The 21,819-nt window shown below is 19.9% G+C and overlaps 1 protein-coding gene across 8 annotated transcripts in view; it reads left to right on the top strand.

Annotated features, from left to right (window-relative positions):
* Window positions 1-7,376: 7,376 nt before the first annotated feature.
* LOC107994294 (retinal guanylyl cyclase 2) overlaps window positions 7,377-21,819 on the top strand; it is a 36,516-nt gene continuing 22,073 nt past the window's right edge. For 4 of the 8 annotated variants that reach the window (XM_062073295.1, XM_062073290.1, XM_062073291.1 and 1 more), the window contains exons 1-10: window positions 7,377-7,661; window positions 8,743-9,139; window positions 10,130-10,293; window positions 12,245-12,371; window positions 12,471-12,623; window positions 15,690-16,119; window positions 16,212-16,528; window positions 18,636-18,741; window positions 18,966-19,068; window positions 19,134-19,322. In XM_062073295.1, the coding sequence (XP_061929279.1) occupies window positions 8,866-9,139; window positions 10,130-10,293; window positions 12,245-12,371; window positions 12,471-12,623; window positions 15,690-16,119; window positions 16,212-16,528; window positions 18,636-18,741; window positions 18,966-19,068; window positions 19,134-19,322 (1,863 nt within the window). In that variant the 5' untranslated portion in view covers window positions 7,377-7,661; window positions 8,743-8,865. Of the gene's footprint in view, window positions 7,662-8,091; window positions 8,144-8,742; window positions 9,140-10,129; window positions 10,294-12,244; window positions 12,372-12,470; window positions 12,624-15,689; window positions 16,120-16,211; window positions 16,529-18,635; window positions 18,742-18,965; window positions 19,069-19,133; window positions 19,323-21,819 lie in introns of all 8 variants that reach the window. The other 4 variants (XM_062073293.1, XM_062073297.1, XM_062073294.1 and 1 more) reach the window with 3 other exon arrangements.

Here is a 21,819-nt window from a genome sequence, read left to right as displayed (position 1 = left end):
CAATGTATCAATTAAAAAATCTAATACATTTGAATTCAATCTTTTTTATCTCAATATAAGATAAAAAAGGAAAAAATAGGAAAAAAAAAAATAATCGAAATTTAACATTTATATTATAATCATATCATATCATTTCACATTTTGTATTCTTGTATTCACTAAAAAATTATATAACATTATATAACATTGTACTTTTTTTCACATTATTATTGTATACTAGCAATATTTTTTTTATTCATTATATTAATTTATATTAATATTAATATTAATATTTATATTAATTTAATTAATATTAATTTTTTTGAATAAAATTATTTCGATTTTATTAGTATAATTTAGTTTTATATAGAAATTATTTAATTAAAACTTTATTTTTAAAAAATATTCAAATATATATTATTTCATCAAATTCTAAACTTGACTCCATGACACGACAATGTGTTACTGAACAGCGTTGCTAACAATTGAACGCAGATGGTGAGCGTTAGAAAAAGAGATTAAATAGAAAGAAAAAATGAGATGGCAATATTCGAATCTTATTTGTGTGTATTAAATATATGAATACAAAAGCCTACATCATCAACAATCTTTTCCGTCGCTAAGTTAATATTGTTTTGACTTTGTCTCATTCATTGATAATGTATATCAAAAATGATAATGTAAAAAAGAAATTTAAGTGAATTTATAATATTCATTTGAAGCATACATAAAAAAGCAATTTCAATATGTATGTATTTTTTATGGATATGCAATATTAATTCGTAATATACGTATATAATATGGACCTATATGTATATAATATTATAATATTATAATTTGTAATATTATAATGTGTAATATTGATTCGTATCATTATTAATATTATTATTAATTATATATTATTATTATATAAATATTATTATTAATATATTATTATATATTATATTAATATATAATATATTATTATATAATATATTATTATATATATATTATTAATATGTAATTCAGATCAATTTTTATTTTTCTTTGCATAAGAATAAGAAATATTGAAGAGTAAGAATAAGTGAAATAAAGATAAAGATTTGTTAGTGATTTAATTGATTCATTAATAATTTAAAATTTAAATATCATCAGTACTTGAGATTTTCTTGTATGTGTAAAAATAATAAAAAAAAACAATTGTATATATAAGAACATATTCAATCTTTCTAATTCGAAATCTTATAAAAGTGTATTTTGATTTATTTCTATGGATTTTAAATGAAATACAATAAAATCGTAATTCATTTATGATTTTAAATATTAAAAAATATTATATAATCATCGTAATAACTCTGAATATTATGGAATTTATTATAATTTATCCAAGTTAAATAACAATAAATTAAATAACAAATTACATAAATTTCAATTTATATAATTAAATTTTTTTTAAATGATATAAAAATATTATATAGTTACATTATATATTTATTTATTATTTTCACACTTTCCTTATCTCATTCTATTTAATACAAACATAAAATGCTCATAATTCATTATTTGAGCCTTATCGGACCTATATGTATATGAACTTTTTTTATCGTTTAGATATCTTGAATTTACGTTTTCACATTTTTACAAACATATATTGTATTATTTTCATAAAATTTAAATATGATTTTTGGAAAAGTCTTAAACACTTATAAATATATACTATTTTAATTTTAAACAATAAATACTCTTGGTAAAATGTTAAAAGTATCATGTATGATTTTAGGTCAAAATCGAACATTTATTTAATTTATTACAAATTCTAAAAAGATGAAAAATAAAGTACAACTCAATAGTTTTCAATAAATTTTTGTATGAAATTCATTTTCAACAATCAATAGCAGTAATAATATATGTAAATATATATAATGTACAATACATTATTCAACAATATCTATATTTTAAAATGAAATTGAAAAAAAAATCATTGTCAAAGAAATTTATTTATATTATATATAAAATAATATTTATTAAAGAAAGAAATATAATAATATTTATTAAAGAATAAAAATATTTTTTTGGTAGAAATAGAATAATTTTTGTAGAATTTTTGTAGAATAAGTAAAATAATTTGAAATTCGAAATAAAAATTTATAAAGAGAAAATTAAATGATCAAAATTTTATTAATTTAATAAATTTATTAATAAATATACGAATAAATCATATTCATATTACTTTCATTCATTATGAATTATCATTTTACACTTTCAATCATTTTCAATCATTTTGTTATATATTCAAATAATAGAACTTTTTTATCTTAAATTTTATATAGTATTAGATTATTATTATTAATATTAGATAATTTTATAATATTACATTATAATAATAATTTTATGAGATTACATTATAACAACAATTTTTGAAAAGCGAATATATATAAAAATTAAATTTCTGGAACATGTTTTGTTCATTGCACATGCATACACACATGTTCGCGCACACATATACTTCATAAGCCACCAAGTACTTACTAATTTTTAATTTTTCTGATTAATTTATAAACTTAATTTCAGTTATAAATTTTCAAGAATTTGTTGTAATATTTTTATAATAATTCTTATATAATTATTTTTTATAATAATTCTTTTTTCAATCTTTCTTCGTAATTTTTCAAATATAAAATATAAATATAATATAAATATAAAACATAGGAATGTTAAATATGTGATATAAAGTGAAATATAAAAAAAAAATTTTAAGATAAACATCTATCAATTTTGGAAAAAAGCATAAAGCTTTTAAGTTTGTGTAATAGATATGTATAAATGTAATAGATTATATTATTCTCATTTATTATTTTTTATATCTTATATATGAATTATTCTATATTTTTTAAAATATAGAATTTCAAAATTGTTTATATTTTTCAAAATAGTTGTTATTGTTTGATAGTTAAAATAAATTTATATTAAGATTATTAAATACTTCCTTACAAGGATAAATACAAGCACTTAATTAGTAAATATTATATTACAATTGTCATATTATATATATATTGATATATTATATAATATATATATATATATATATATATTGAATATAAAAAGTTTTTAAGTTTTATTAATATGTACATTCCAATTTTATATTAGATCAAAAATCGAATATTGAATTATAAAATAACAAATATTAAATTATATGATATTTATCTAACAATGAATGATAAAATTATTAATAGATATATATAATAAAAAATATATTTTTTTAAAACATAAAAAATATTCACTGATTTAAATTAATAAATCATTTTACAATTTACTTGAAATTCAAATATTTTGAAAATTCATATTGGATTATCTTATTTCTCTATTTATAAAATTTAATATTTCATTTTTGTAAAATTATATATTATATATGATATGTATATATCAAAGTGTTATTTAATGGTCATGTAATCAATATAAAGTGTTCAAGATCAGTAAATTTGAAAAAAATTTGAAATAAATTAAAACATACATAGAAATAATATATTTTCATAAACAAATACAAAATACAAAATAGATACAAAATAAATTAAATTTTTTATATACATTATATAGGATGTTAATATCGTGAAACATCTTTGGAAAATCAATTCTAGAAAAAAACAAATAGAAGAAACAAACATTTATGTTTGTTTTGGTTTGAAGACCCTTTTATATCTCATAAATATAACATCCTATACAATAATCTTATTTCAATATATATGTCACAATCATTAATGTCAGAGTTATGTTAAAAATAATTTTGAATATTTTATTTTTTTATATTGAATGAAATATTTATTTTATAATAATATTTATATGAATTAATATTAAAAAATATATATTTAAAATATTATTTTTTTATATAATTATTATTTCATAAAAATTCAATATTATTCGAAGAAACTAAAATCTTTATTTTTATTTATTTTTTTGTATTATTTTATTTCTATTTATTATTTCAAAAATTTATTTTCCGCGTCATACCAAAAAAGAATCTGCATATATAATATATGTTAACAGACTATAGCATTGGAATCAATATTAGGGATCTTTTTGTATTTATAGCAATTATACCATCATTTCATTTCTTTAACTATTTTAATTAAAGAAGTTTAAGTAACAATTATTTATATAATATATTTATATGATATTTATATAATATAAAATCCTCGCTTTTTAATCTAATTTTTAAAATTTTTGTCTTTACTTAATTAATTTTCTGAATCCATAATAATTATTTTAATTGATTTTCAAAAAGTAGTTTACAAAATTCAGATTTACAAAATTATTCACAAATTATACATATATTTATATATGATATGATTTTGAAGTTTTAATAATAAGTTTTTCTTATGTAGATCATTCAGTTTAGTTAAGATATTTCTAAAAATATATTTGATACATGATATTTTCAACATTTATGATATGTGTGTATCAGTTGGATTAGATTTGGTGTAGATATACAGAAATAGAAATAATAAAAAGAGAAATTGGAGACACTCTCCTGGACTAATCTTCCGGAAAGCATACACTTCCGATTGATATGAAATTTAAAACGAAAGAAGAGAAAAGAGAAATGGATAAATCTAAAAGTTTTAGATTCAAATTTTTATTATTATTAATTTCCGAAATATCAACCCTTTTATAACACGATATTTTAAAAATAAGATTTCAATAAAACATGATGCAAAATTGTAATTCTTCCATATAACACGAATACTTATCGTAGTATAAACATAGACAACTCTCTTTAGCACTAATATTTTCATTATATTATTCTTGTTGACATTCCTTTGATTAGTTCTGATTTCACTTAACATAATTTCGATATAATACGAAACGAATTAAACTTTCGATATATTGAATTCTATATAATATATTGGATTTATATATAATATATTGAATTTTCTCTATACATCTAATACAACTGTTTTTGCAATGGCAATCGTAGTTATCGAGTATCGAGTAGCCAATGACGTAATAGTATGGCCTTAGCCATCTGTAAGGTATTCCACATAAAATATTGGCGTTATGACTGTTCTAGCCGGATTCCTGGTAAGAAAAATATATAGCCTAAACTAAAACTAGCATGGTCCAAATATGATGGTATCAAAAGTCAATATTATAATTTTTTGATCATTGAAATTAAGATGAATAAAAATAATAATGATCGGTGATATTGTCGGCGATTAAAGAAAAAAATTTGTGTTAATTAAATAGTCAATAATCCTGTAGATTGATCTTAAAATGTAACATAATTTAAAATTATATTACATGTATGTTATATTGTTTAGGCAAAAAAAATTCTTTAGGCAATTGAATTTATAATAATCAATTTTATTTGGAATACTCTATTCATATTAGGATCATATCGCTATTGTATCGTGACTATATTGATCATACTATATTATCTATTCTATATTGATGATACGAATAATGATTTAAAGATGATTATATTTACTATACACTTCCAATTTCCTCAAATTTTACATCAATCGAAAACATATGTTTTTCAGAAATATAGCTTTTTTCTAATTACATTTTTATTTTATTATAAGAATCATATATATATAAGCACATTTCAATAATTTTAAAATCTATTAAAAAGATATTTTGAATAATTTTTTTCTATGATAATAATCATTTTTCGATTTTAATATTTTCAAGAAAATGGTTCATTTATATAATATTTATTTTATATTTATATTTGTTATTTTATTTATATTTGTTTTTAGAAAGATTGCATAGATAATTAGGATATATAATGCTGAAGCGTTAAAAAGCTATTTCTTTTATTTTGATATTTGAAATATCTTAATTCCAAATTATATCGATCATCGATATTTTTCGTCGAAAATAAAATATAAAAGGAATAGTTGACAATGTTTAAAATTATGACGATAACAATAGTTTTATATCTACAATTAGTAAATTTGTAATATCGATTATTATTTTAATTAATTTCGGCCATGTAAATATCGTAAATCATAAAATGATTAATTTATTTCATACAATACAATTTACAATACAATATACAATTTTTAATTATGAAATTAAAGATTAGATTTGAATTAAGTTAGATTGAAGTTAGACCAAATTTAAGACAAAATGGATATAAATATATATTGCAAATGATAAAGAAAAAAATTGTAAAATGTAATTGCATTTTTTTTAAATAAAATTCTATAATTTTTTTTTCTATAAGTCTTCTTTTTATATCATTTTATATATAACATAAAATATAAAATAAAAAGAATAATTGAAAAATCAATATTTTTCAAGATATTTTAATTTCTTTGAAAATTTACAATAAATATTCAAATATATAAATATTTTTTTTAAGATTCTACAAAAAATTCAGAAGATTTAGATTTAACGATATATAATTATATATTTGAATTTTTAAAGATGCTTTACATTTACTTATTAATGAAATATAGTAAAATCGATTTATGTAAAAAAATTGTAGAGTTTCATTTAAAAAAAGAAATGTAATTACATTTTACAATTGCAATCAATATATTCAAGGAAAAATTATTATAGCATATAAACAAACAATGTAACATTTTTCTTATGATTTATTTCTAATTTTATTTGAAATAGAATTATAGCCTGTTTAATCATTGGAATCATTTTATACAGTATCGAATATATATGTTCATCGTATAGTTCAACATTGAAATACATATTTTTGAGAATATCTAAACTAAGGTCGAGCAATCTATATATAAAAAGTAATTAGCATTAGAATCATGCTCCCTAAAATATAAAGTGAATACATAAAGTGTAACTTTTTCTTAAGTATCAATAATAATACCAATAATTTCTAATATTTCAAATATTATTAATCTTATTATTTTTCTATTATACAATCATCATAAAGAAATTATTATGCGTAAAACGCGTCTACGATTAATATGACTGATGAATTATTAAAATAAAAAAGTTAATTTAATTAGAAAAGTTTAAAACGTAAAAAAGAGAAATTTAACTTTAATATTATAAATAAATTAATAATAATGATTTGTTTCATTTCTCAATATTTATATAATATATAATATGTAATAACTAATTTTAATTTCACGAATGGATGCCATTACATGCCATATTACAAAATACTTTCTATGATGTTTTCCGATATTTTTGTATTTAATATCACGAATTAAAAAGTTTAGATCTTTTTCTAATGCATTTTCCAATGATTGTGATAGATGTTTTTTTCTATAAGATTAATTTCATTTTTGATTCTTATAATTTTGAACGTGGATAATACCGATCAGAACATTAACGAGGCGTAACTTATATTGGGAATGGTGCGGGCTCGCGTACTAGCTGGATTCGTTCCCCGGGACAAACGTTCTTGCTACCTCATGATAACGTCACTTCGGGCATGTGTAGAAGGGTGGAACTTGACTTAGTTCGATACCGGACGCCGAGGCGTTCGGGCCGTCCAAAACGTTTGCGATTTCTGGTCGAAACAAATCAGCTTTCTTACACGCGTTTTTGTCTCGTGACGAAAATTATTGAATTTTGAAATATAATAAGTAATCTTAGTCCTTGGTTGTTCACGATATGCGTATTTTTAAAATATTTTCGGAATCACGCATCCCATTTTGGTATATACGCAAACAGAAAAAGAGAGATTCGTTTCATTGTTGTTCCTCATCGCGGAAAGAGAAACGGTAAGATGAAATTTCGAATGTTATCTTATAATTACATATAGTATAAACTTTTATTGACGTACTTTTGCTTTTAAAATGTACACGATTCGTGTTTTTAATTCCACTTGTAATATTTCAATTTATAAGTTAAGTTATCTTATCTGGTATTAGTTTGATGAATTCAATTTTGGATAAAAATATATTTTTTTTTTTAATGAGATACAGTTTCAATGAAAACGTTATTAATATAAGATTAATTTTATCGCTAATTGAATTATGAATATTCGATTACAATTAATTTATTATTATTATTAAATTAATCGAAAATCAATTATGAAATCAAGCAGATATCGATTATTTTTAATATCATTAATATGTATTGGAATACGATAATTGATTTTGCTTCGTTAGTTCAACTTGGAATTGTACATTAATAATTATTTACCTATAGGGAATGCATAACAACAACCATAGAAGATTGTTTGTAAATATTTTTAGCACCGGTAAGTATTAAATGTGGTGGAAAATGTTTACAGCAAATTAATCTACCGTAATTAAATTATAATATACCTTTTTTGTACGAAAAGATCGTGCACGCTCTATTTGTTACTACTTACATCCTGTATAATATATACTAATATTTCCGCGCGTGTTCCGATACTTCATAATGGATATACTTACTTCGCAGTGTGAAGAAAATTAAATTATTCCGTACTTGCATATCTGATTATCTGAAATTAATAATTGATATATAGTTTACAATTTTTATAATTTTTTATATTTTTATATTTTTTTCAATCGTTTCGATATAACGATCTTATTAATAATCGGGATCGACGTATAATGCTTGTTAAAAATATATATAAGAATTATAAGAATTATAAGAAAGGGAAAAAGATAAATGCAAAAATTTTACTCCACTATTTATAATTAAGATAATTATAAGAATAACATAATTGTCATGCATTTTGGAAAATAAACATTTTTCCTTTTGTTTTAAATCTTTGTTAAAATGTAATATAATCTTCATAATAAATACATATTTTTGTAATAGAAAAGAAAAATCTCTTTTTTAAAAAGGATCGTTTTATTGTATGCACAGTGAAGATGTTAAAAGAAGACGAGTACGAAGACGAATAGATACGGGTCAATAGATTAATTGGTGACGAGAAAGGTGAACGAGTTAACTAAACGGGTTAAATACGATAAATAGAGTTAGAGGCCCATGGCCGGGAACTTTTTTCGCTGGCTTTGGTCGTGGATCTCGATCATGGTCTTGTCTGGATGTTTGCTTACTTCAAGCGGCGAACAAATTCCATGTGTTTCTTATTTGTCAAATATAGTTGAGGATACTTATAATGAAACCCAAACAGAAATAATGCTTTTTCTAAGAGAGTATTGTGACGATGAGATTAATGCTACTAATATAACTGCAAATATACAAGACTACTTTAATCGATTTAGTTTTGACGTACAGATCACCATAATACCTTTGTCATGTAAGTATATTTTATCTATGTATATTTAATTTTTAAGTTGTTAATTTGTTGATCGGTCTTATTTAGCGATAGAAAAAAATTCAACTATGCGCTTATAAATCTGAATCAAATTTGTGCGAGAAATTCATTTCAGAATTCGAATACTTACTATATATTACTATTATATATAATACTACTATTATAGTGAAATATTACAATAGTTTATTACTTGTGAAATAATATTTGATTTTCACAAATTTATTTCGAAATAAAAATTTACGAATTTCAAAAATCTACATTTATAAATAGTCATATATAAAAAAATGAATTTAATTAAATCTTATAGGAATCAAATTATGAAGGGAAATAGAAAGATATATTTTGTCGATCGATCTTTTATAAATATAGGAAAATATAAGAATTATGAAGAATAAATAGAATTTTTATTTTGATTTTTTTTTCACTTTACATAACTATTTAAAAATAATATTATGAAAATTAATATTATAAAAAATATAATAATATTATAATATAAAATTATAAAAAAAATATAAAAATGCACATAGAATATTTCTAAGGAAATTAAAAACAATATTATTTTATTAGATAGATATAGCGTTATTATGTTAGTATATATAGTTACATGGTATATATGGTATAGTATATATATAAGAATTATTTTCAGAAATAGCCAATTGGTTTTAAATGAATAGAGTATTTTTAATAAGATATAGAATTCTCTTAGTACAAATTTATTTCATAAAATTTCAAATAACTAATAAACTTAACTTAATAGTGGAAATGCTCTTTTCACTTCTGAACTAGAATCTATTCTATTTAAATTTGAATCTAATGAAAATTACGCTTCTTTTTTTTTTTTATTTATAAAAGATTAGAATTTGATTTATCAATGTTCGAAAATACGCATTTGCAATATAGCCCCATCATTAATTTTACTGATTATTGATTATCAATTATTAAATGTAAAAATCAGTTTTTTCTTTTTCTTAGTGTCATGTGAAACAAAAACTTGGGGCCTTGATACTCTGTTACGCATACTTGGTCAAAAAAGAGCGAAAGCTCTCGTAGCTGTTCTTGATTCACCAATGTGTGAAGTTACCATAAAACTCGCACATCTCTGGAACATGCCATTGTTCACGTGGACTTGCCCTTTGGTAAGTAAATCATTATATACTATTTGTATACATTCTTGTATACATTCTTGTATACATCTAATTTCCTTTCTTCTAATTTCCTTTCTATATCAAAGAATTGAGAAAATTTTTTATAATTTTTTTTATAATAAAAAAATATATAATAAAATAAAGAACATTTATCTTTAAAATCTATAAGAAAAAACATTATCCGATAAATATCTAATAATTGTTGAAACTTGGATGTCATGGATTATATTTAATTAAAATTATTGCAAATATTTATTGTATTCAATTACATTAAATTCAGAAAATTTTTGTAAAAAATTTATCACAAAATTGGTAAATGAAAATATCTTATTCTTATTTTACTGAGATTTTTATTTCGGGTCGTTATATATTTTAAATATTTTGCTTATTATTTATAATATAAAAAAAAAATATTAAAAAAAAATATTATTTAATTTAAGTGAACAAATACTATATGATATTTTTTTCAAGAATATAGAAACATCAATATTGAATTTTTTTTAAAGTGCATATTTTTATTATAGCAATTAACAATTATATATTATAACAATTATAGCATTATAGTTAAGATCTAAACACAAATTTTAAGCATTAATTATGAACACAAAAAATTCATAATTCATAATTGGTCAATTGCTACAAATAGTGAAATAATTATAAATTAACAAAGAAAAATTTATTTTAATTAATATTTAAAATAAATAATTTGCAATCAATTTCTATAGATTCTACTAGATTAACATAATAACATAGATTATTATTAAGATAATAACAAAAAAATTCATAAAAAAATTTCATAAATTGACATTTATATAAATATTTAAAATCATTTTAATTATTTAACATCATTTTAAAATTATTCTTATTTCTTAAAATTAATTCTTCACTCATAATTATTTTATTATTTATATTAATTTATCTAATTTTTATCAATTTTTATATTATGAATGAAGATAATATATAGATATAGTGTGTTCATTTTGATAAAATAAGTAATTATTAATATATTGATGGAGCATTTTTAAAAATCAAAACAAAACAAAAATCAATATAAAAAATGTCGGTCAAACTTATTTATTAAATTATAAACAATTGAAGTTTTTATTAAAAACAAGATACAAGTTGTATCTTCATTATCACGTAATCTCTGTCTGCGCCTCGTTTCTAATAAATTTAAATTAGTTATAACTTAAATTAGTTATAATAAATAATCCTCCACCGACATTTTTATATATCAATTTTTGACTTTATTTTGACTTTATTCATTCAATATCTTGAAAATAAAAAATATGAGCTCGTGAAAAAGATTTCTTATATTTTATCATAATAATATTGGTTTGAAATAATGATTTTCTCTGATTTTTTTTTTTCTATCAAAAGTAATAAGATATTTAAGAAATTTAATAAGTTAGATGAGATATTGCATAGAGTACTATTAATATTTGTGAAATATCGTTGATTCTAAAAATCAAAACCAAAACAAAAATTAATATAAAAATATTGAATGAATTTATTTATTATTATTAAATTATGAATAATTTAAGTTCATATTAGATGAAACAAACCAGGAATAAAATGTGATGATATAGGGGAGATTGAATGATTTCATTTTATTTTTATTACTTGCTACATAATATAAATTTTAATTACTTATATCTTAATAAATAAATAAATTTTAGTTAGCATTTTTACATATTAATTTTTATTTATTTTAATTCTTAGAATCGATTGGTTTAAAAGTGTTTTAAGAATTAATATTAATATTTATCAATATTTACATTTAAAATAAATATTTTTTACTGTAAAAATAGAGAAAGCACAGTAAAAATATCTGTTTTAATAAATAATTTTTTTTTTATTTTTTTTTTCACTACAATAAAATTTCGTTCGATATATAATTGTGTATAAATTTTTAAGTAGCATGATTAAAATGTTGTTTTAGAGAAACTTAGAGGAAAAGCAACTTTCATCAATTGTTAGACTATCTCCATCGTTACCAATGATAGCGAAAGCTCTTACAGAAATGCTGATACATTTACAATGGAAAACCGTAGCGATAATAGGAACTGGTAAATTTTCATTTCTATTTATTGTTATTGTTAATATTAAAAATATGATAATATATGAAAAAATATAAATGAATATAGAAAAAATCTACTATGTTTCAGATCGCGAACCGTGGATGAGTCTCGAGAGAGTACTCTTGAATTCTTTACAAAATACCGGTGCTGTGGTACGACGACGCGCAATATTACCACATCAAGCTTCTTTTGAACAAATTCGTAAAATTCTTCGTAGTGTTTATAACGTTTCCCGTAGAGGTGAGTCTTTTCTATTTTTCTACCTAATTTTTTTTTTCAAAATTGATCGTAATTGATTCTAATGATGATTTTATTTAAATAAAATATTTTTAAAACGAAGATAAATCGAAATCTGATTTTTAAATTCGAATTTGAAATTTTTTTTATTTTCTAACAAAATTAGGCAATTAAATATTTATTTATTTTTGTCAAGAACTTAAAATTTTAATAAATTTTTGAAGTTTTTCGAACTCAAATATATAAATGAACTAATAGTAACATAAATTATTATTTTGATTAAATTAAAAAAAAATGTTTTAAAAATTAATTTTTTTTATAAACTATTATAATTAATTGATTAGTAGAATCATATCAATTAAAATAGCTCTTTTAATAATAAAAAAAATAATAATAGATTAGCTTCCTTAACAGTTTTAATGACATTAAAATATATTGCAATATTTTCAGCAATTTTTTACGTAACTATAATCGGTTTTAGTTATTAACAAAAAATTTTTGATTTTATATTTTATATTAAATTCTGTTCATATGTGTGTCATCGGACAATAGTATACGATTTATATTCTATAAATATATATTATGTAGTTCGCAATTAATATATTTATTTACATACATAGAATTAAATTGTATCAATAGTTTCTTGTAAATAATTTTTAAAAAATCGATTGTCATGCAGATTCTCTATAAAATAAAAAATTGATTAAAAATTAAAAATTAATAATTGCATTTTGTATTTTGCACTAAGATATTATACCAAGCTTACTAAGATGAGAGTTAATTAACAGATCGATCTTAAAATCAAAATATAAACTGTATTTTAATATAATTTATTTTATTGATATAAATTATTAATATTAACTATTATTTATTTTATCTTTCAAGAAAATTCAAGAATTCAAAACTTTTTAAGATTTCAAAATTTAAAGTGTCTATCTTTATTTTAAAACTATATACAGAATGTTTATAAAAATGTGAGACATCTTCGAAAAAAAAATAAATTCTAGACATCAAAGCAAAAAAAAAAGTTCATCATTTATATCTCATATATCATATTTCATAAGATTTAATGAATTGTAAACATTTTAAGTTTACGTTAAAGTAAACGTGAAATGTCGATACAGTTTAACTGAATGGCAGTACTGTATCGCACTATCATTTGCACTCTTTGAACTCTTCAATGAAATGATGATGAATTCATATCCTTTTAAATAAACCTTAATGGAATTTTAGTTTAATACAATATGCTATGTATTTGTATATATTACTTATATGTATAATATGTGTTTATTATATAATTTGTTATTGAACAAAAATTATCATGAACAAGTTATAGCAAATTTCTGGATATTTGATATTTTACAAAATTTTATTTAAATCCACGAATTAAACGATATTTAACTTATTTTATTTGCTGAAATTTATAAGAACAAATTAAAACACAAAATTAGAAAGATCAATAAAATAAAATATATTTTTTTATACATTTGTTTTTTTAATTATTCTTACAATTATACAAGAATTTGTATTTAATATTTCTTATTTTAATGTAAGATTATTAAATCAAAAAGAAATAATTGAAATTCAATATTTCTATTTTAATCATATTGTATTAACATCAAATATTACGTCGATTGAAAATCTATATAAACATTGCACTTTTCTTCTCTATGTTGTTATTAATGCATATTGATAATATTTTCATTAATTTCGGATAAAATTATCTTGATAAATACTTATCATTTAATCATTATCATATAACGTAGTTTTATATGAAACTTATTTTCATTAAAACTTTAAAATAAAGTTGTTTAAAATAAACATGTATTCGAATATATATTATTTCATCAAACTCTGAATTTAATTTCGTAGCACAATGTAATATAATTTATTGAAATAACATTGCTAAAAATTAAATCGAGAACATTAGAAAAAAAGGCTAGAAAAAAAAAATAAAATATAATAATACTTGAAATTAAATTCATTTATAGATTACATAATGCAAAAGTTTAGATTTTCACAGTTTTTCCAATTGCTCATATTGCTTTATTTTTATTTATATAGTTTTTTTTCTGTGAATTTGAATCGAAAATAAAAATGCAAAAAAATAAAGCAATAAATTTATAGCATGCATTCATAAAAAAAATTACGATATGTACGATATTTTTTATGTGAATATTATGGATATTTAATTATTATTTATATTCAGTATGTGAATAAGAAATATTTTATAAGTGAGATAAAAACAAAAATTTATGAATTGATTTACTAATTTAGAGATTCATGAAATTGAAATTGATTCAATTTTTTTGTATATAGAAAAATTCAAACTTTCCAATCTGAAATCTTACGGCAATGTATTTTGATTTGCTTTTATGGACTTTGGCAAATGTGGACAGTAAATGTAATACAATGATTCATCTATGATTTTAAATGAAATATTGTGTAATATTGCATCATATAATGCTCAATATCATTTGTTATAACTTGTTCGTGATAAATCTTAAATAATAAATTAGTATTTATAATTAAGAGTAATATAATTTTTCTTTTTAATGCGACATAAATGCACTATATAGTTACATTACGCGATATTTGTGTATAAAATTATTACATTATATGTAATATACAATATGTACATTACATTAATATTCAAAAATAGTTATTTCTGTATCTAAAAAATCTTGTGTTTTATACATTTAATACATTTAATTTTGAAAACTCCATGAAAGCGAAACTATGAACAATATTATCGTTCATCTGAGCACTTTCATTCTACTTTAGATAGAATAATAGAACTTGATTAATACAAAATGGAATCAAAAATCGAGACATGTGCAACAAAAAAGATAACTAATTATACGATCTGTTTTCATATTTCTCCACTCAATGTTTTTCCTGCGTCAACAAAAAAAGTTTTGGAAAATTCATAGCAGAGATTGTTAAAATGTAACGAACAAGGATTTATTATTCATTTTACAAAAGTGTCTCACATTTTTACAAGTATTCCATAAATAAATATAAAATGTAAAATATATCGATTAAAACGTATTTTTTAACTATATGCAGTTACGGTGCTATGTCTACCTACGTCTGACGAAGATGGATTAATTACCCGTGTCCTCTCCGAGATAGATATTGTACAGCACTCTTTTAATTCCATACGAAACTCTATGACTATAATCATTCATACGAAGGACGACGATCTTTTTCTTCCGATCGAAAACACTTCAATTTCTTATTTCGATCCAACAATATCTGTTTCGTTTGCAACTTCATCATCTTCAAATCTCTCTGTTTCGAATCAAGTCTTGCCCAACGAAATGACTTTTAACGATTACGATGACAACACAACGGTGAACATGCAAGAAAAAGAAAGGGAAAAAAAATTTCATCAATTACGTGATAAATCAAAAGTAAATAATCGATTTCTCCCGCCAAGAAATTTAAGTTCTACATTCCTAGAGAGATTGTTAACTATAACGCCTCTCGATTACAGGTATAGCTGTAGTTTATTTTTTCTTTATTCGCGTAATAAAAACTTCGACATAAATAAAAATCAATAATAAACTGTATGGTATTTTTTCACAGATACGATGTGGAAAAAGTATTTGAAGGTATAGAACGATATGTGGTACCAACTTTAATGGATCGTTTAAATGAAACCCTTAATATCTTAATGAATGACAATTCCAGTATAAATGCATTTAATAATAAGATTTATACGTACGTTTTGTTGGATTGGCGTATCAATGTTTGGAAACCTATAATGGTTGCTGTGGAAGGACGTGAAAAACTATTTGTTCGAAAACTATCTACAAACGCTCTAGCATTTCTCAATATAAATGATACTGATTTCCCAAAGTGCAATTTTGACGTGAATGGAATCCCTATTATTGATTGCATAGGTAAAAAAATAACAAAATAAATTATATTGTGTGTGTGTGTGTGTGTGTGTGTGTAAATCACAAATAGATAATAAATAGAGAATGAATAATATAATTCGAAATAAAAGCACATTCTATGAAATTTTGAATGTTTGTGTTGATATAATTAGTAATATATTATAATATACATATGTATATATTATAATATACATATTATATATATACATTATATATATATTATAATATATTATAAAAAAGATTAATAGATATTGAAAGTAATTGATCCAAATTTTAAATATATATGAAGTATGAAGTGTCATATGAAGTATCTCTTTCTTAATAATATAAAAAAAAATCAAATATAGTTAATATTTTTTTTCTATTTCTAAATTTTACTAAAGTTTATGAGAAAAATAATTTACATAAAATGATAGATGTTAGAAGGTGTGAAAAAATAGATCAATAATTATTTTTATTTAAAATTGGAAAGATTTTTCATGTATTTTTATGTGTTGAATCTAAATTTAATCATAAAAATCATCTATTATTTTAGGAGATAAATGAATGAAAGTATCTTATATCCTTTTATATTATTTAAAAAAGAAAGGAATATTTCATATGGATATATATTTAAAATTTAAAAATCATTAATTAAATTATATTAATATTGAGAAATACTTAAAATCATAAGATGTGCTATTATTTTATTTCATTTTGGAGTATAGAAATAACAACAAATATATTTCTAGAATACTTTTGGGAAGTTACTTTTAAGATTAAATAAAAAAAATCAAAACAAATAAAAAGTTAATATAGAAAAATCGATCGAAGTTTATTTATTAAATTACAAAGAAAATAGAATAAGATGCATTATCAAACATAAACATAAATTGTTTATAACTTAATAAAGCCTTAATCGATATTTTTATATATTAAGTTTTATGTTTGTTTTGATCCGTAGAATCGATCCATTGTAATAGTAATAATAAGTAATAAAAATATTTTAATAAAGTAATAAAAATATATTAACATCCTATATATATATATATATATATATAAAAGAATTTTTGTAAAATGATAATTTTTTTTTATATATATTATATGTCATAAATTTTTTCATTTAAAATTATTTCTATATAGAAAGAATGTATAGAATATAATATATTTTCTGAAAATAAAAGTTAAATTATTTTTAATTTTGTAAACAAAAACTTATAAAATCAATGAAAATGATAATTAAAGATAGTTTAATTAATTTTAATTAGTTTTAACTACTTAATTATCTTAAAAAAATTGATTGATTACATTTAAATTTTAAAGTTTATATTTATAAAGTTTATTTTAGTAACTATTAAAATAAAAAAAGCTCTAAATAATAAAAAAAAATTTACTCCTATATTTTATTTTATCTTAGTACAGAGTATTCAATTTCAATGCAATTATTTCTTTTTATAAATCATTTTGAAAAATGTTTTAAATAAAACTTATATTGTTTCATAAAGAGATATTTTATGATATAAATATTCTCTAAATGAATGTTTTCGATTTTTCAAACTAATTCTTATTCTAATCAAATCAATCAAATTATCATTTTTTAATGCATCAATCAATGCATTTCGATAAAAATTACTAATAATGCAAAATTAAAGATGACTAAGAAATATTTCAATATGAATTTTGTAAAACTTATTAAATGATAGCCAAGAAATACATTATATTTACTTTTACTTTGTTAATCTTTTATAAGTGATGAAATATAGTAAATTTTACAAAATTTAACAACCAAAAATTAGTTTTTCCATTGCAAATAATATATATACACATAAATAAAATCTTGAAAAAATTGTTGAAATCCATAAAGAAGAAAATCGATAGCTCATACATGTTATACGGGATAATATTATACAGTAAGATTATACAGGATAGCTATTCTAAATGATAGTCGTATACTGATATATACATTATATATAATAGATACATATAAATTCAACGATATAATATCTAAAATTGTTTTGAGAATAACTCGAAAATTAAATTCGATCTATTTTTAAGATTTTAAGAAGTATTACATTTTCATCGAGTGATTTATTTAAATCATATAAATGTGTGAAAATATTTTTTTTTATAGAGAATACTTTGGACGAATCAACTTTTCATATTGTACATATCGTGACTATCGTTTTGGGATCATTGTTACTAACTGTGCTTGCAATATCGATCGCAATATTGATCAGGTAACGAATCAATTTATTAGATATTTATGTTTCGTAAATAACACACACTAATAATATGTAAATTATTTTAATTATTTTCATTGAAACAGATACAGACTTTTAAACAAAATTTAAAACATAAAAATATAAAATGATATTTCATATTAGATTTTAATATTGTAATACATAACAAAATAATAAATCATGTAATAAATCATATAATAATTAACATTTGTAACTTGTAGAAAGAAGTTACTTAAGAAAAGAATGTCCAAAGGTCCGTACAAGATTATTTTAACTACATCGGATTTCGTATTTCCTCAAGTGCCTCAAGTAGATTCGAGAAGAGTAAGTTAAAAAATTTTAATGAAATTTTAGCTAAATGAAATATACTAATAAACAAATTCGTACAGGTGGACGAGGGTATCGAAACAATGTTATGCTGTTGGTTGCAACAGCTGCAGGAGTTTGGTGGACCTGAAGTGGAAAAGCCGGATTTACTTCAATTGGGAAGCGTATCTTCTTTGAAACCATGTTTGCGAACTAGCACGGGAAACCTGACACGTCATAATTTCTTCAAAGATCCTCGCGCAAGATACAATGTGAGTATATATTGTAAAATATTTTATGCATTTATATAATACATAACAAAACCTTTATATTATTCAAACTTAAAATCCATAAAAAAAATACTACAGACGACATGCCTTGTATGTATAACCATTGCTTTGTTAGATATATTAATTACATATAAAACCAATATAATGTGTATCAAAATAAGTAGTAAAATTAACTTTTAAATACTCATAACTCTTAATAAATAATATTTTGATATTAAGATTTATATTTGAATTCTATAAGTTTCTTTTTATATCAAATACTTTTCTTTTGATAATTAGATTTAATATAATATAAATTAGATTTATATTGATATATAATATTATATGATTTAAATTTTATAAATTTCTTTTTATATTAAATACTTTTCTTCAAATCAAATATAAATCAAATAATAAAAAAATAAAAAATTTTATACTCCAAAATGAAATTTAGTTAAAATTAATTTTTATTTAAATGGAAAAAAATTATCATCAAATTTTAAAAAATTTTTTTAAAAATGAGATGATTAAAATATGTTAATTTTTAACTGTTCTGAATATAAATAACTATTACATATGAATAATTTAAATTTTTTGCTATTTGATAAGCTTTATTGATAAATTATTGATAAAATTATTGACAATTATTATTAATAAAATTATTTTTAATTATAAATAACTATTATTGACGATGAAAATTAATTTCAATAACGAAATATTACTAGTAAAAAAAATTATATTTGATATATGATACTAATTATATTTAACATTGATAAAAGAAATTTTTTTTTATTATATTATAACAATTAATAAAAACGCAAACTTTATTTTATTTATCGGTAACCAAATAACATTTGATGAAAAATTCTTTTGATTAGCTATATTTTTATCTATATTTTCAATAATATGTTTTTATTAATGATCATCTTTATTAATTGTATTTATTAATAATATAAAAGTAATTGTAGAATTTTAATAAATAAAAAAATATATTAAAATTTATAAAACAAAAAATATAAAAGAGATATTATAATATTTTTATATAATATTTTTATATAATATTTATATATATTAATAAATGTATTATATGTAATATATTATATATATATATATATATTAACAAAAAGTTTCCATTTAATTCAAAAAACATAAGTTTTTATAAAGTTTGTTATAAATTTGATTTCGTAATCACACAACAATTTAAATTTAATTAAAATATATATCTCAAAATAATGAAATGATTGAATCAAAAATGTTTCACATTAATTATTGCACAGTCTAACATGATTTTTGATTTTTGATTCATGTTTGATTTAGTTGATTCAATAATGAATAATAATGTATAAATTATTATAACAATAGATAACGAAAATTAAGTAAAATTATAATAATAAAGAATGGATAACTTTTGACATATTTTATTTTGATTTGAGAATAATAACGAAAACATTTTCATATAATTATAATTTTCTTATTTTATTTAGATAAAAATATAATATAAATAATATAATCACGATTTTTGGTATGATATTGCAAATATAAAAATAAAAAATTCGATTCAAAAAATTTGCTGAAGATACAACATTGTTTTAACGATAATAACATTTTGATAGGATCATTGTCTCAGGATAGAATCATATCGAGACTGCAACGATTAAATTTTTAATTTAAATGACAATACTCTACGTTGTATTTTTTAAAATCATTTGAAAAATATTTTTAAATAATAAAGTATTTAATACGAAATTAAATTAATAGATTTATAATTAAATAATTTATTTTCCATTTCACTGAATAAATTATTTACTATGGTTATTTGAATTTAATGAAAATAATTATTTTAATATGTACAGTTAAATATTTATTAAGTTTAAATATTTATATTATTTTTTCTAACACTATTCAAAATATTTCAATGTTTTCTTTAACACTATTCACAATTACTATAATATATTTTTTTTATTATTATCAATATTGTATATTTATATTTATATATTATGTTTATATTTATGTCAGATTATATATTTAATACTTATGTCAGAATATTATTTCAGAAACAAATTTTTAATTTAAAAAAAAATAATTTTTTTTAATCTTTAATTTATTATTTACTTAATCAAATAAAAAATATAAAATTAATCAAATAATAATTAATATTATTTGATAATTTTAATTATATAGAAAAAAATATATCTCACTCATGATTTTGAAATATATTACAATTAAAATAAAAATGTTGAATAACTTTTTCTTATAAAAATTTTCAGCAACTAATGCTCGGCATTAGTTTTTAAGATTTTGTTACTACTTACATTGAATTTCATTAATACATACGTATCCATGAATATCATTATACATCCATTTTTAAATTCATCGAAAAGAGTAAGAATAATGCAAGCTATTATCTATCCACTGGATTATATTATAAATATTATTATGAATATATTTAACATTCGTTGATTTAGTTATTTTCATTATTGTAATTTCGATTGTCTAAAGA

This window comes from Apis cerana, linkage group LG3 (genome assembly GCF_029169275.1).
Source record: "Apis cerana isolate GH-2021 linkage group LG3, AcerK_1.0, whole genome shotgun sequence".
NCBI classification, from domain to species: Eukaryota; Metazoa; Arthropoda; class Insecta; order Hymenoptera; family Apidae; genus Apis; species Apis cerana.
Note: the sequence above shows the minus strand (reverse complement) of the source record. Positions and strands in the feature narration are given on the sequence as shown.